The sequence below is a fragment of the Misgurnus anguillicaudatus genome, chromosome 7 (assembly GCF_027580225.2).
Source record: "Misgurnus anguillicaudatus chromosome 7, ASM2758022v2, whole genome shotgun sequence".
Classification (NCBI taxonomy): Eukaryota; Metazoa; Chordata; class Actinopteri; order Cypriniformes; family Cobitidae; genus Misgurnus; species Misgurnus anguillicaudatus.
In genome coordinates, this window is record NC_073343.2 from 12,899,016 (window position 1) to 12,917,300 (window position 18,285).

An 18,285-nucleotide genomic window follows, 5' to 3' on the forward strand; every position below is an offset into this window, starting at 1 on the left:
AACATAATTATAAAGCAAACAACTTGTTTATTGAAACCATCTGTTCTGTGTGTTTTCCCTCCAGGGCTTTTTTCTATAGCCCCCCTGGCTCCCACACACATATCAGCCACCCCCTCCTTGGTAACTTTCCAGACACACAGACAACTTTCTTGTGGTCATCACAGAAAACATTATCGTAACAATACACATTAATTAAGATTATAAACAGCACGATTAATAAAACAAAATCAAATCCCACACACAGCAGGAAAGCAGAAGGAGAGTGCGCATTAACTACTAACCATAACAGTCGTAACAGAACTTCAAGGCCCTACGCCAAAAATAGTTAAGCTCAGGTACCAGGACTTTGCGTCTGATGATGCTAAGAAGAGAAGAACAGCAGTATGCAAGGCCTGCAAGACAAAGATATGTGATACAGCCAGCCCCACTTCGAATTTCATTCAACACTTCAAATCCCACAAAAAGCTGTAAGTAACAAAGTATGTACCATTGTTTTCAGCTAACGATTAGGCTAAAGTAAACATCTTAGCCATGTTAGAAGTTAATAAAAATCAATAATCCAAGGCACTTGAATATTATTGAAAATAAATAAAAGTCTTTATTTCATCATGGGTTTAATATTTTAGAAACAGGTGACACAGGTTTTTTAATTTTCATATCTTTATGATCTTATGATCTGTGGTGTCATGACAATTTCTGAGGATGCCCTATGGAAAAAAAACATTTATTTTACTCTTTCACTAATTGACGACGAGTTATCTGGCAAAGACAAGTTTTTATGTCTATCCATATTTCCGCTATTATACAGTACGTGGGTCTTACCGTACTTATAAAACACTATACAGACCCAAAAGCAGTAAATACTCTGTGTATGTTTTGATCATCATTCTGAATCTGATCTCTAACAAAAGTCCTTGACAAAAGTGCAGTAATCTCAGTTAGGTTATTTTATTTAAAATATTGTATGTTTATAAATATTAAATAACAAAAATTTCTGGAAGGCATTAAACTTTTGTAAAAATTGGTCTTCAGTGTAAGACTTTGAGTGAAAAGCTTATAGTTAATTCTCTCTCTATCTCTCTGTCTCTCTCTCTCTCTCTCTCTTGCTTGAGACTTAAAGGAACAGTATGTAGGATTGTGGCCAAAACTGTTATTGCAATCACAAAACTTGTGGCCAAAACTGGTACTGCAATCACCCAACTGGTGGCCAATACACAAAATGACAACATAAACATCAGTTTAGGGGTTGCAACTCCACTTTTTAAATGACAATATCCTGGCCAGACAACTGTTGTCAGTGGTATAAGTATTTGAAATGAAAATGATTTCTTGATGTCTAGTGACATATTAGGGCCATTTTATGATTAACTTATATACATTTCTTACATACTGTTCCTTTAAAGCTTAAGACTTGAGACTTACTTGTGACTTGCACATGTGTAACTTATTCCCACCTCTGCCGATACTTTGAAAAAAGATTCATAAAAAGACGGTAGATGAAAGTAGGCCTACAGCATAAAACAATGAAAATTCTCCTGGGTGAGATTTTTGATGTGTGAATTAAATGAAGGCTACGTCCAAGCAGGCCAGCTGACAGTCTTGCCTGGGCCCGGGACAAGATAATCTTGGAGGGCCCCTCGGCCCCCCTACTTTTTACTGGTAACAAGACATTTGGCATTATCAGATTCATGGCCCACGAATATTGCATTATTATACATTGTATTCAACATTTATATAGTAGTTAAATGTAGTACTGACACAAAATAACTTTTAATTTATATACTGTAACATCAACCCCCTCTTTTGAAAACCTCTATTTTCTTCTTCTCTTTTCTTTTCTTTTCTGAGCACCGGACTTGTGCTGAGTCTGACCAGATATTTTGAGCGTACTGAACTTCAAATCAAATGACATCATAAAATTCTGATCAGTGGCCAAACCATTTTTGTGTTGGGCGGGGGGTTTCTTGACCACTATTTCAAGTATAGGAAGAAAACAAATAAAACGTTTTTTATCTCAAATAGAGTCACCTCCATAAATATGGGAACAGAAGCACATTTTGTGTTATTTTAGCTGTTTACCAAAATGTATTCCAGTTACAGTCATATTATGAATATTGGCTTACAGTGCACACTCTCAGCTTTATTTTGAGGATATTCACATCCATATGGCTAAAGGATTTAGGAATTACAGCCATTTAATATGTAGCTCCCCCTTTTTAAAGGGGTCAAAAGTAATGGAACAGTTGACTTAAAAGCTGTTTTATGGACAGGTATTGTCTATTTGTTAAATAATTTCCTCATGAATGACAGATGTTAAAGGTCTGGAGTTGATTTTAAGTGTGGTATTTGCATTTGGAAGCTGTGGCTGTGAACCCAAATCATTTGATTCAGGGACATCTCCATGCAAGTGATACAGACCATAATTAGGTTTCAAAAACACAACAAATCCATCAGAGAGATGGCAGGAACATTAAGAGTGGCCACATCAACAATTTGGCACATCCAGATAAAACAACAACAACACAGTGGTGAGCTTAGTAACATTAAAATCCTGTATGTCTAAATGGGATAACAGTGGTGGATGATCGCATTATCCTCTCCATTATAAAGAAAAAACCCTTCACAATGTCCAGAGAATTGAAAAATAAATCTGAATGCTTCTGTCTTCTGATACATCACAGAAAAACACCAGTGATCCAGTGCCTTAGGAAACCATGCATGGAAATGCAATCCCACTGCCTGAACACTATTTTATTGAAAATGTTGTCTGTTGATATCAAGATGTTCTTGGCCTTCTCCATCATTTTTATTCTCATTGGTCTTATACAGATTGATTTTAGTTTTATCTCTCCAAATAAAGCTTTTTGAAAGCTTGTCTGACTTTTTTTGGAGTCTAATCTCCCCTTCCTATTCTTGTGGCTTTTGTATCTTGTGGTGAACCCTCTGTATTTCTCCTCGTAATATTTTCTCTTTATTGTTTTAATTGACAATGACATCTTTACCTCTTGTAGAGTGTTCTTCGTTTGTCTGGACATTGTGGGGGTGTTTTTCTTTGTCATGGAGAGGATTGTGTGATCGTCCACCGCTGTTGTCCTATATGGACATGCAGGATTGTTATGTTGCTGGGCTCACCGGTGTGTTGTTTTTTTGTCTGGATGTGCCGGGTTGTTGGTGTGGCCACTTTTGGTGTTCCTGCTATCTCTCTGATGGATTTGTTGTGTTTTTTGGACCTAGGTATGGTCTGTGTCGCTTGCGTGGAGACGTCCCTGGACGGAATGATTTGGGTTCACAGCCACAGCTTTCAAATACAATTGCCACACTTAAAATCAACTCCAGACCTTTAACATCTGTCATTCATGAGGAAATCATTTAACAAATAGACAAATGACACCTGACCCCTTGAAAAAGGGGGAGCTACATATTAAATGGCTGTAATTTCAAAATCTTTCAGCCAATTGGGATGTGAATACCCTCAAAATAAAGCTGAGAGTGTGCACTGTAAGCCAATATTCATAATATGACTGTAACTGGAATACATTTTGGTAAACAGCTAAAATAACACAAAATGTGCTTCTGTTCCAATATTTATGGAGGTGACTGTATTAGATTTTTTCCACAAATATGCCTATTTTCTTTATTTTTTAACAATTGCAGTGTTTCCCATAGGATTTTGAGAGACTGTGGCGGCGATGACATCACACGCCAATTAGCATATATGTGGCGTCATTGCGTCATGTTTTACTCTTTAATCTGTCAGATTATATTGCATTTTAACACAACTGAATGCTATTTTTACATATTATTTGTTCTGTTGTCTATAAAATAGTGACTAAACAGGACCCAGTAACGACCCAGTAACTCATTGTTAATGTATGTTAATGTCAATGTAAATCCAATCAGCTCTTTCTTTAACTGCTGCTAAAAACGCGTCCTCATCTGACAAAATCATCATACATTTACATTGAGGCTGTACTGATGTTGCTCTTCAGTGTTGTTGCGTTATGAGCGCTTTTTTATTGTAAACACGAGTGGTAGTTTTATTGTATATAGCGTATAGCGCAGACAATTTGTTGCAAATTCAGAATATGAGAGAATACACGGTTAGTGTTACTACAGAACACGTGCACGAGCATACCGCATCATAGGTAGGGAGAGAGCTCGGACACAGACTCACACCAGAACGGGTATGTGTGGTAATGCTGACCTTTTGTTAAGTCACTCATGATAAACTTAATCAGCTATCTTCTCTATCAGTGACATCCATGACTGTTGACGTTTACGCGAAAAAGAAAGTAAAAGGAACGCGGAGTTAAAATACTTTTGACTGTAGAGCAGGCATGAAAATGGGTCAGGGGTGAAAAAGGTGATAAGGGCGCTCGAGGGGCGATGTGGCCTCTGATGGGGCCGCGAGGTGGGAGGACCCCCCAGAATAAATATTATGGCCTCATTAGGGAACATGCTGTAACTTAACTTATTTATTCTTCAGGCATGTGATTGGCCAAGGACAAAAAAGGAAGGAACGCAACACCCCTCCATGTGCGCAGAAACAAAATGCACACCATAACATACGCAAAAAATACATTATGACCATTATTTCAATTATTTAATTCTTTCAAATTTAAAACGTAAACATTTAACTAGTAACAGAAACCATGTTTAATTAAATGGGTTGATAAATGTGGAAAGCTGTAACAAGGTAGCATTCCCTTGCTATTTTAAATCTGCAATAATTTTATTTTGCCATAATCTGACCATCAGTCGCAAGGCCATACAATTTTAAGTTGGCCTTGCAATAGGGTGGACCTGAAGGCCTACATCTAATTTAAAATGAATTAATTTTACAATATAGTACTGGTTAAATGAATTACATTATGGTTTTTGAGTCATGGGTTGAATAATTTTCAGATAAGCAAAAAAGTGATGTGGGAAAATAAATTAAGTCAAGTAAGTCAAACAAATCAAGACATTACAAGCATATAAAATAGAAAAGAACAAAGTTACAAATAAAGTAAGATCTAACAGTATTGATTAGGTTGAAAAAACAGTATCAAATTAACATAACACTGTTTTTATTCTATAAATTAAATATAATTGATCTTTTTAAAGCTATAAAAGTGATTTTCCTTTTGTCTTTTGTAGTTTGATTAACATAATGACTCAAACATATGCATTTCTTATGAGACGAACTGTCCCTTTAACAACGGAGAAGCGATCACTGACACATGATCAACTGCTCACTTATAATAAACGACTGTTTTTATGAGAATACTTGCAGAGACTGTGGTATTACAATATTGTTTGTGCGTATATCTCCTGTCAAGCCCAAAAAAAAAATGTGTTTGCTTTGCATGATTTTTGAAACGCGCGTTGGGCGTGGGCTTTTGAGTTTGTGCGCGTATGCGCACTGAAAACAGTTAACTTTAGCATCTTTGTCGCTCAAATAGTCTAAAATCGCTAAAATGTTACTGTAAACTTTATTATTAGCAGTATTAAAAATAGTATGTTCTTATTACAGCATTTCATGCAATATTTTGCAGTTTCACCATATTTACATTTAAGTACTTACAGCCATAGACCAATGACTTACAAGCGAGGAGTACGTCCATAATTCGTTCCAATCCATTCCAACAAAAATATTTTAGGTCACTTTGCAGTGTCAGTCTGTGTAGATATGTTGTTTTAATTGGTTGATGCCTTACAATTCCACAATGATAGTTTAACAGCGTTTTGTGTTGACTTTCCGTCCCGAAGGCAGTCGCTCTAAGCATCTTCAACAAGCTTGTATGACGAAGAACACAGAAATGCAGATGACATCACAGTAGCGCGAGAGCCGTTCGAAAGCAGACTTCCTTATGGCTTCTCGATTCACTCTCGTGATACTTTGATGTCACCTGCCTGCCTGTCGGGTTTTGCAACGCAGCATGAACTCAAACAAATCTAATGTGTGGGATACATGTTGGATGACAGCGAAGGGCGCATCTACAAACAACGCGCGCATCCCCCCAACAAAAATTTTTCTCATCGAATGATTCACGTGGGTCACCTTTTTTGGCTTCAAAACGGCGAATTTCGCCGAAAGGTGAGGGATTTTCATGCCTGGTAGAGAGAGCCGCGCAGCTTGCAACAGGAGAGAGAGGGGAGGGGCGCGCGCTGTTGAGGCGCTGCATGCAACAAGAGAGGGAGGAGGGAGGCGCGCTGAGCGCTCACTACAATGAATATAGTAAAATTAAAATGTAAATGGTAATCAGGAAAAATCTATTTGTGGCGGCCAGTGTTGATTCTGTGACAGATAAATCAATGTATGGGAAACACTGAATTATTCCATAGGTTCCAGTTCTGGGCCCCCCCTCATCCTGGGCCCGGGGCAACAGACCCGTTTGTCCCCCCCTGTCGGCGGGCGTGGTCCAAAGCCCTGTCCCAAATGGCACACTCCTTGGCAACTTGAGAGCGCATGCACGCGACAAGGAAGTAGGTGCGCAAGACTGTCCCATGTCTTAAAACTGGCAAAGTGAAGTGCCCTTAACGCACACTAAACCCTCACTTTCTCAAATACCGCCTCGAAGCAGTATTCAAGACAAAGCGTATCCGGTCGTGCCTCATGTTCAGGATGTAAATCATGAGACTTGTTTTGCCCAAATCTCACGAAATGTCATGGAAACTTTTAATTGTATTTTACATATTTTGGTAGTAAAACAGAAAGTTTTCCACATTTCATTGGTACAAACATTGTTATGTATTTTGTAAAACATCTGTAACTGATTTTATAACATTAAAACAACATTAATGGTGTCATTTATTCAGGGACTACTACATAAACTTTGTATGCCAACCCGGAAGTTAGCGGCGCATGGGTTCCCTCGATCGAAAAGCCATTCATTTTTCCCATAGACTTTTGGAACATCGCAAAAAATAAGATCTGTGTTCAACAAAGAGTTATGAACCTTACACATTTTGTCTTTCAAGATAATCTTTATAAGTTAATCGAAAATGTATACATTTTGAAGCCTAAATAAAGCCGTCAGATATAAAATGCTAACGGTATGCTATAAACGGACTACAGCGCACCGGTCGCAGATCAACGTCGTCATCAAGCTTCCTCACACTTTATTTAAAAAACACGCTCGCTCATTATGATCTGCGCTATTTATGGACACTTATTCACTTTTTCATGAGAAATATTACCCATTCGTTATTTCCAAAAATATTTATTTATTAGTTTATTATTTTGTTAGTTTATATAAACCTTAATATTATTTTCTTTGTGATTAAGGTTATTATGCCTGATCATTGTGCCCCAAATAAACATTAAAGTTTATCTTTCACTGTATTATGTTTGATTGTATGTTTGCATACCATTTGCTAATTCGCCAGAAAAAAATAACGTCTCAGAAGCACTAGCTATTGCCGTATCAATTTCCAATCTTATGTACTTTTTCTTACTTAGACGATAGAAAAACCATAGATCGAGGCGAGAGAACCACTATAAATCTGGACATAACAGTGCAGCTTAGATGCTGGTTTACTTACCGGCATTGTAAGGGCCAGCATGAGGGACAAGGTTTATCAAGTCTCATTAAGTAAAACTATGGAGAGATAGAGGAGTTATAATAGTGTTCTATGTATTTATAAGATAACTATACAATCTCTGAACAGAACACAGTTAAATTCCAAACATTTAATATAATAGTTATATATAATTATATATGTTGAATTTAAAGAGAATTGTCCAATAGCATCAATGCTTAAATACAATATATTATAATTAAACCATATATGTTCCCTAAATAAACCATATATACTAATTTTGTTCACATTTTCTATATATTTTTACCTGGTAATTCACAAGCCCCAATGTGAGAGCCTGTGTAGTAAATTTTATCTCACATTACTGTGAGCTGACTGGTGTATAGTTACAATAGTATACAATAGTTTAACATTAAATTTTTGGTATTTGTTAGACAAGTGACTTACAGTGCATTCAAGCTATAGATATCAGCGTGTTCTCTAGGAATTAAACAAAAGTTAACAAAATGCTCCAATCACTGATCCACAGAAACATTGCAGCAAGTTTTGTAGTAAACATCTTTATTTTCATAAAATAAGTAAACTGAAAACAAACTATATACTATATAATTCGCATGACAAGTCTCTACAGGGAAAGAAGGTATTTTTGTAACACAATGTGAATGCCCACATGGAAAATGCAAGTGCAAGTGTGTATAGTTGTGGCGAATTTTAATCAAGGTCCTCAAGGATGATTTCTTATCCAGCAAAGTACGTAATGGAATCCTCAAAATGAGCAACATATTCACACACAGCACTGAAAGTATCTCTATCTGGCAATCCTGTCTCCATTCAAATCACAGTTTCACTCATCTGAAAGGCTGAATACCTGTCATGACAGTTACTTGTGTGCCTTTGGAGTTAGTCTTTGAGAAGCTGAATCTCTGTTATGGAATGCTCTAACTCAATCTCAAGCTGGATTCTTCTTCTTCGTCCAGACTGCAGCTCTTCTTTAGTTGTGCTTTTATTTGGTTGTTCCTCAGAATTGATAGTGAGGGTTTGATCAGCCAGAGATGGTTCATCATCTTTGTCAGCCATAAATTGTAGCCATTTCCTCCTCTTTATAAATGGGTGGTGGAACATTTTTAGGCACATCAGCCCTATCCTGTCTCAGGGAGTATGAATGATCTTTCAAAATTTGTCCAGTGGGAACATCATTTGTGGATATAAACAAAACAGGGACATTTTATCCCCTGCAGGAAAATGACAGCTGCAGATGCGAGAATGGACACTGGGCATCCCGTCAGCTCGTCTAAGGATAAATTCAAAATAAGCAATGTTAGTTTTATGGAAGTTACACCTTAACAAATTAAAATTACAAAAATCACACAATAAAATATTTGTATTAAATTAGAATGGAGTTTTTCAGCATTTACATTAATCTTCTTCATTGATCCGTCCATGTTTATATAGCACATTCAATATAGTTAACATTTACTACTAAAATAACAAAGATTAATATCATTGTTACCTAATGCCTAACTAGTGCTGTTTACAAATACAATCATTATTATTAGTGGGTAAAGCAAAGTTGAATAAAGTCAATAAACCAGGTATTATTTTGAATATTTTAATTAAACGTTAGCCTTTAATAAAACTGCAGCGGATCTAATCTATTAAACAGCAAAGTAAACAAGTTTTAAGATATTTTAAGAGAAAGACACAGGTAAGTTATTTTAGCTGTTGATTTTGTTATGAAAAACGTTTATTCTTGCTAACTTAGCCTTTTTAATTCCATCTGACCGTCGAAGTATCATATCATTAGCGTGTTAAGCAATATGCACCATTAAAGTTTGGTCGTGGCCACATTAAGGCAGTAAATACGGTGTTCACATGGAAATCATCGTTGTGTTAGCTTACCTTACGGCACAAACAGTCTTCGCTGAGGAACATCGGATGGTAAACGAGCATCTTTCATCGACGACTTGTGGTTGCATCTCCGGACAAAACAAAACATGTCAAACTACAGTCTCTCCACAGTACAACAATATTTGGAAAAACTACAATTTGAAAAGACTAAATATATAACGTTATATATATTAACTGAAAGGTAAACTTCTGAGAACGTGAGGCTGAAAGGCTAGTGACTGATTTCCTGTCATGATGACATCTAAACTCCCCGCCAAGGATGTAGTCCCTATTAGCAACTTGTTAGCAACCACCGTTTTTAAGACACAATAAAGTTTTAAAAAATCACAAGCAGATTATAACTGGTGTATTTTATGTCATAGAACAAAACGTGAAAATATTTAGAGGCTTTGTTAACCACAGGCCTTATTTCAGGCAATTTAGCAAAAACCCATTCAAAAAACTCATAGACTTCAGGGCGAGGGAACCGGTAGTGCTAAAATGCTAACTCAATTCCGCGTTTTAGCCTACAAAGTGACGCCATTACTTCGGCACTCTATTAAGACTTTTTTACACGTGCAAATAATTCTGCGTCTGAAAGTTTCAGATAAGTGTATAATATTCTTTAAATGTTAATTTATTTATTCAGTTGTTTATGTGTTCATTTTATTTAAAGAAAACCTGTAAAACATATATTTAAGTAGCCTAAAAAAAATTGATAAGTTTGGTGCAAATTGCTGCCACTACTTGGATTGACATTTTTACACTTGCTAAGTGTGTCCCATCAGGTGAATAATTTTTACATGCACCACGCTTGGGATCTTCACGCCCACTAGAACACTTGGGCAAAATACCAGGAAATACGTCATGTAATTATTCAAGTGGTCAAGTGCAAAGACTGCAAGTGTGGTTATTTGTATGCAGCCGAAATCTTTTAAACACTCCACTTTAGGGTCAGTAAAATTTTCTATGATTGGTTGCTAATAATCTGTTCAATGATTGGTTAAAGCCTACGCGTCTGCTGCTCACAAAGAGATAAAGGAAGTTCCAAAGTGATCATCCCTATGCCATATTCCTTTCGAAGATCAGAACTCTTAATGTATAAACTCTTGAGAAGTTGCAATTGTGTCTAATAGTGTAGGTCATTAATATAAGTTACACTTGGTGAACAGAGCAATAAAATACGGCGTCTTTTTCTCTATTTGCATCAACTGTTTATGTGACATTCCCTTTGCGAAGTGCCCTTCAAGGGCGCAAAAACGGCATTTGGAATTCATCCCCAAAAATTTTGGTATCCGCCTGTGAAACCTTCCACATTTGCCGTTTTCTGTCTCTGATTAAATTAACTTGACACTTGTGACTGCCACTTCCCATCTCAAAGAACTTCCATTGTCAATGGCTTAGCGCATCCACTCGCGACCCACCACTTAATCATGCTGTTTTTAATTATTTGACCCACCCAACCAGCAGACAATCTGCAAATCTTTAGCTCCTAGACTTATAATAAAATTAATATTTGATAAATTCATAGGAAGGTGAGCATTATAATTAACATTATCATAAACATCAATACATTTCACAATACAAAATCTAATGCCTTTTAATTTATAAAGTGTTATACTGATATATATATATATATATATCTATAAGGCTCCCTAGGTGCTGTATTATCATCCAACATGGGCATACCTATATGTGACCCACATAGTGAAACCCATATGGGATCCATATATGTTGCCCATGTTAACCCCATGCCCACATGGAACCCATGGTGCCTAGCTAGAACCCACGTGGGCCTCACATATCAATGTTGGCTGGGTATGGGTCGAAAGCCCATCTGCGCGTATTCATGGTGTATGCTTTGTGGCTGTGCGGATGCGGAAAACGCAGGCCTATACCTAGCACTAAAACTGACCTACATTCATGCTGTTCTAAATTCATATACCATAGCAAAAAGCACAAAGAATTTTACCATATCTTTCAAGCTTCGAAGGGGGCTAATTTAAAGCCGTACATAGCTTTAGTTAATATAATTAATTTTAAGTCTGCATTTTATTTGTTGTTGTGTAGTCACATGTACATAAGGTAACATTTAGGATTCATGTTTTGTATTTTAAAATAAATTTGAATGTTGAGTATTACCATAATTGAATATTAAAACATTGCATTAATGGTAGTGTGGTATTGTATTGTATTGTATTGGTATTACCTTTGGTTTGAATATGAAGATCTGATTTTATTTTTATCCTGTCAATTAGGGGTGGAACAATACATGTATTCCTTTCGAACCGAATCGGTACGGGGGGTCACGGTTCGTTGCATGAATTTAAACGGAGAATACACGGTATGAAAATAAAAAAACTTGCGTGCAAAATAATTAATGTAATGCGGAACTACTGTTAGATACGCGGGTTCTTTATGGACAGCTAATCTGTTGCCCCGCTTTAGCTCTGATTGGCGCCGATGCATCCGAGCTCCGCCTATGTATGCGCACTATCAGAGCCCGTCTACATTCTGGCACTCTGCATTTTTTTGTCACGTCGACGCCGGTCCAGTCAGTTAGTGAGCAGCGATAGCGAGGATGGCAAGTGGTGTTCCACAAGAGTTAGACGCTCCGCCAGCCTCTTTAAGATCGCAAGTTTGGCAAAACTTCAGTTTTCCAGTCAGTTACAATAGTACAGGCGAGAGAGTGGTGGAAAAGACGAGGACAGTGCGTCGGCGTTGTTCAGCAGTTGTTAGGTATGTAAGTGGAAATACATCTAATCAGGGCCACGCATTCACCTAGACACACACGCATTTCAGTCAGTTCAAACGCCACACTTTGTATTTCTCACGCTGAGAAGTAGGAGATAAATTGTCCTGCTATATACAACAGGCATACGCAGGGCAGTTCTGTCGAGTTCAGCTGCTTTCAGTTTTTTAAGCGTGCTCAACTTTATGCAGCGCCATCAGCGTCAGAGTACCGCGAGAAATCTTGCGGAGGAGGCTGATTTCAAATCGCTCTCGCGTTGCTCTGACGTCATCCACTTGTCGCTTCTTGCAGCGCCTCGTGAAGTCATACACACCTATTAATTCATCCTACAAGCCTATTTTTTTGTTCTTTAGTACATTAATATGAAATAATGCCAAAATGTAATTTTTAAATGTATTTAGGTAACACTTGTACAGAGGTGGAAAGTAACGAATTACATTTACTCACGTTACTGTAATTGAGTAGTTTTTTTGTGTATTTTTGTTTTTTTGAGTAGTTTTTAAAATCTGTACTTTTACTTTTACTTAAGTATGTTTTATTTAAAGTATTGTACTTCGCTACATTTTAAATCATATCCGTTACTGAGTAAAAAATATTTTAAAAAGCAAGGTGATGAAGACGCGCAACGGATGTAAATAGGCAGCGGGGGAACGCGCAAAAAGAACCATGGAGACGGACGAGACAGGCGCGCGCTAATGCAGACCCGCCTCAGTTCAAATCTTATGAAAGAAACCCCTGGTCATATTTAAGCGACCACTTTCCACTGACGCAAAGCGAGTGTTTCATTTCTATGAAAGGTAGGATTCATGCTCTTAAGTACGAAATTGCACGACGCGTTTTTAATACCATGTGCATTATCTTCCGAGGTCTAGCAGCTTCGCGTCAAGTCAAACACAACTTCAAAACGTCCTCGAGAATGCGCAGGTCATTACACATTGCAGAGAGAGAGAGAGAGAGAGAGAGAGAGAAGAATAAAGGTCATCAGGTACCCAGGTCAGGGAAGTAAGAAGGTAATAAACGTGTCAAATGTAGACATGGCACTTATCTCATTATATGCTCATTTAAACTATATATAGTTTAATAAAATAATGTATGTTACCAGCAATACATCAATTACAACCTTACTATAGTGATTGTATTTACAAGCTGCTGACCACCTTCAAAACTGCATAACTCACATGTAAAAATCATTAAACAATTCCATAAATGTTTCTTACTTTAAAAAAGCTTTTTATTTTATTAACTTTTTGTTATTGCACTTTCATTGTAAAAACAACTAGTTTGAGATGTATATTCCCTTGTCGTTTTTGAACTATACTAGAATCCTCCACCTCTTCCCGCTGTAAAAAAGTAACTTTTACTCTGAGTAAAGTTAAAATGACTTACTTTTTACTTTTACTTGAGTAGATTTTTAGACAAGTAACTTTACTTTTACTGAAGTAAAATATTATTAAAGTAACTTTACTTTTACTTGAGTACAATATTTTATTACTTTTTCCACCTCTGCACTTGTAATACATTTGAACCCATATTTGTATGAAAGATGAGTACAAGATTACTTAAAGTGGTATACATTTTTGAAATACGAGATAGTATGTTAAATGCATTTCAGTTCATATTCATGACATCTCAAAATAACACTGATAAGGACACCTATGTTTTTAAGATTAGCTTAAGTACAAAAAAAAAATGCATTCTTCATTTTTGTTTTGCTTTTCCCTCCATTGTACCGAAAGTGAATCGAACCGTGGCGCCTGAACCGAGGTACGAACCGAACCGGGACTTCTGTGTACCGTTCCACCCCTACTGTCAATCAATATTTTAAATTGATCAGTTATATTATTATGAGATTTAAGTATTTAACCTATTCTCTTTCAATGCTTGTCTTTCAAAGATCCACCAGGCTCGTAAACTGGTTTGCAGGAAATGCAAACGTCATGTAACCGAGATAAATGGCCGAGTGGTGAGCGAGGGAACTCGCAGATACAGACTGTGCAATGTTTGTATTCAAGAGAGTGGCTATAATGAGTTAATTACAGATGGAAATAAAGAGAAGGAAGGGCTATTGTTCGAGGAGGAAGAGGACACAAGTGAGGACAGGGAAATGACATGGGTCATGGATGATGATGAACTTGCAGAATATTCTGGTGCAGATCTCATCATCCAGGAGGTGGACGACAGCGATGAGGACACCAGTGGAAAGTGATGATTATGACCATCCTGACAGTCTCAGGTGTTATCATTTCAGAACAGAGATTATTGCGTGGTTTGTATAATTTAAATTGTTCTCATTAAATATAAAAATACTGCTTTTATAAAATACAATTTTATTCCTGTAATTTAAATATAAATATAGTTTATTTCAAAATGACAATTACAGGAAAAATTACAATGTGGTTTAACAATCTCATGCAATGGGACAGATCTTTCTGACATTCTATTGGGTTATTCTTGCCATTGGCTATAATTCTTCCTAGCAGTTTTTGTGTGTTCGCAGTTAAATTAACACACAGATTTAATCATATAATTTTGCATACTGTGTGGCATGGATTCAGCTTACATTTTCCTACTTGTTGTATAATACTCTAATTTATGTAAAAACATTTTCAAAAACAATTTGTTAAAAGTCACATGCCCAACATAAACTTTGTCTGAAAAACATTACATATAAGCACTTTTTGAAACCATATGTTAATGTGATTATTATTTACTACTATATTGTCACCTTCCTAAAATAATTGCCAAAGTCACTTTTTTCAGGTTTCTCAGAAAACACAAATAAATGGAACTAACTTCAGAGGTTGGGTAGATTTGTGTTCTTCTTGATGCAGCTGTCATTTAGAAAAGCTTGTAAAATTGCCCAAGTCTCAATGACTTAGTCAAAATAAAATCGCCTAAGGGACTAATCACAGCAAACGCGCTTTAAATGCTTGGAAACGCAAGGCGCGATGCACTGCCTTTTTATAAAAAAGGAGCAGTGCGACACGGATTTTAATATTGCTAAGCAACCACCAAGTCAGCTGTCTTGTCAATCAAATATTGATGCGTGAGCGCTCTATTGCTGTTAACTGTCATATTAGCAGAAACTTTAAAAAGAGGGTGCTTGCTCTGACCTTGTTTGAGGGTGAGAGATGCACAAACATGCAGGAGAGAGTGAGCGAGTGGAGTCCAGTTCTTCAAAGCAACTGTATACTACCCTCACCACAACGTAAGGCCTGCCTTAAACCCGATTTATAGTCATGCGTAAGTTTTACGCCATAGCTACTTACTTCCATCATTGCTGGTCTTCTCAAATCATACACAACAAGTTGCTGTTTCTTCTTTGTTTGTGGGTTAACTTGCCAAGCTGCTTCTTCTTTGACAGTCACGCTAGTACTGTGGTTACACACGTGGATACTGCCTACCAGCAGGGCCAGATTAACACTTTGTTATACCCTGGGCAACAATATTCAAGGGCCCCATCATCACGACCCCAGGATCACCATAATATGGTCATATACAGAATATATTACTGTAATATACAGTAAATATACGCAATTCTTCAAATTCATCAGGTGTATTTTTGTTTTACAAATATTTAAATGTTCATACAAATGCACTACCATTGTCTAAAAATGAAAATAGGCTTTTACTTAATTATTATTACTAGACCATCATATAGTCTAATATTAGACACCCAAACCAAAGTGAAGAAAATGATTTAATTTGCAAGTCTGAACTGAACATCAACGCAGACATTAATTTCCTCACAAAAGTTTAAGCTCATATAGGCTACATCTTGAACGTAGATATACAAATGAACACAGAGAAAGTAAGTTTAACACTGTGAAGCACAAGTAAACATGCTGGAAGGCAGCTAAAAACCATCAGGACATAAACACCGGCTTATTTTATTTTATTGGAGCCTTACCTCCAGATAAAGTAATAAACTGGATTGATGATTTAAATGTTGTTTACTCACATGTGTGTTTTGAACTCTCCGGATTTTATGTTGTGCTCTACCACATGGTCGGTTTGTTTACAGTGTCGCGTGAGCAGCTACACTGCAGGTTCGACTTCATTTGGCGCTAAGCAGACCTCTTGGTGACGTCAAAGTACCGCGAGAGCGATTCAAAGCAGATTTCTCCATGTGATAACGGCAATCGCTCTCGCGGTACTTTAATTTATATAGTAAGTATAGTATAGTAATTTAATTTCATACGCCGATCGGATCGCACAGGTGCCTGCGTATCACGTAGACTACACCACTGTTTATACTTTACATTTTCTGCGTTTCTGATGTCATTTTCCTTTTTTAATTTCCGCTTCGCGCTCCCACTTAGCTTCTCCATGTCTCGTTTTTTTCTGTTGTAGCAGTAGTAAGAACCTTTGACCCACCTCATGCGGACTGACCAATAAGGAGAGGGTATTAATTTGAGGCCCTCTCTTCATTGGTCAGTCCGCATGAGACTGACTCTCAACAGCTCTCAACTCACGTTCAAAGTCATAGGCAGCGCAGCGTCTCTCTTTGCAGCGCAAAAGCCCGTGTTGACAGTTTGTTTAATATGAAGCGGCCAGCGGGAGATTACCAGATACAGTATTTTGCTCATGCCCTTGCTGCCCTGGGCCCTTTGGAGATCTTGGGCCCCTGGGCCCTTTAAGGCCATGCAAATGACGTCGGGCGTTTCTCCGCTCTAAGCGCTCTTTCAAAAGCGTGTGCTGCGGCTGGGGGCAAAAACCGCAAGCCGCTCGGCGCGCAAACAGCGTGCAAATACTCCCTGCCCATAGAATATCATTCAAAAAAGGTGCCTGCAACTGCCATAAACGCTTTGGTTGTGATCAGCCCCTAAGTCATGCTCTTAAACCATTATACTACAGAGGTAGAATAGCATGATCTGTTCAAATGAAGATTTTACCAGATGTGGCCAAGATCATGAGAAGCTAAAAAAAAATTGTCAAAAAATGACTTAGAGTAACTAAACCCTAAACCAACTTTTTTTAGTTAATGATCTGTAAGAATAATAATTTATTAGTGCTGTTCATTGATTTTAGTAAGTGTTTTGACATTTGGATATAAAGTGTTTCAATACTACAAAATGTAGTGTAAAAACGTCTGAGTGCTGCCCTCTTCAGGTTGAACGGTGGCTACTGCAGTTGAATTTTCCTATTGGATGTTGGGTCCAAAAAATACCTCGTGACGTAAGCAGGTTCAAGCTCACCACGCCCTTGTTACGATCTCACCACACACTTGGTACGAGCTTAGTTCGTCCCCTCTATCTATGGCGTCTGAGTTTCTTACACTCACTGAATCATTTAAATTTAAACAATATGTTTCAGGTCCTACACATAAAGGTCATACTTTGGACTTTGTTTTTTCTTTAGGCTTAAACATTGATCAGTTAAATGTTATGGACATTAATGTGTCAGACCATTGTTGCATAATTTTTGATGTGTCGCATGAAGTGGACTGGTCTTTACACACCGGGACGTTTTTCGTGCGTGTTTATCGTCGACATTTTACGTGACGTTTTTCTGCTTTCACACCCAAACAATTTTTACTGGCACTGAGCCGAGTGACGCCTGTTTCACACATACTCCGTATGCAGTGCGTTTGCGGTGCGTAATTTTTTACGTAGCCATGTTAACAGGTTAGAGCTTTCACACAGCATACGTATGCGGTCCGTCCTGTCCGTTGCAGATGCGGTGCGGTGCAGCAGTGCTGCGATCGTTTCGGCAGCGAGTCTATTTTTGCTGTACGGCACGCAAGCTGCACGCGCTGATTTAAAGTGATAGCGCATGTTTTGTGGTCAGAATGAACACGGATTTACACAAAAATGCAGTAATTTCACTCTAAATGGATGTAAATAAAGTTTTTCAGTAGTTTTTTTCTGTAATCTTATTTGTTTAATCCCAGTATGAAGCAATTAAGGTAAAACACTTACCACGAGTTGAAAAATGATATGTATAACATCTTGTTAAATATTCTACCGTGTTTATATTCATTGCATATACACAAGGCCGCCTTAATGCACGGGCTTACCTGGGCTGAAGCCCAGGGGCCTCCCAAGTTCAAGGGCCTCCCAAGTTTGCGTTCATGACAAGCTGAAAATGTCATATTGTTTTGTAACTTGTCGGGTTTTCTG

The 18,285-nt window shown here is 37.5% G+C and overlaps 1 protein-coding gene across 2 annotated transcripts in view; it reads left to right on the forward strand.

Annotated features, from left to right (window-relative positions):
- The window catches only part of zbtb8a (zinc finger and BTB domain containing 8A), a 163,013-nt gene that overhangs the window by 81,774 nt on the left and 62,954 nt on the right, over nt 1-18,285 (forward strand). Inside the window, exon 4 of one of the 2 annotated variants that reach the window (XM_055173218.2) lies at nt 14,058-14,850. The exons of the other annotated variant lie outside the window; for it this stretch is intronic. Coding sequence (XP_055029193.2) covers nt 14,058-14,369 — 312 coding nt within the window. The 3' untranslated portion in view covers nt 14,370-14,850. Of the gene's footprint in view, nt 1-14,057; nt 14,851-18,285 lie in introns of those variants that run through there. 2 annotated transcript variants of the gene reach the window in all.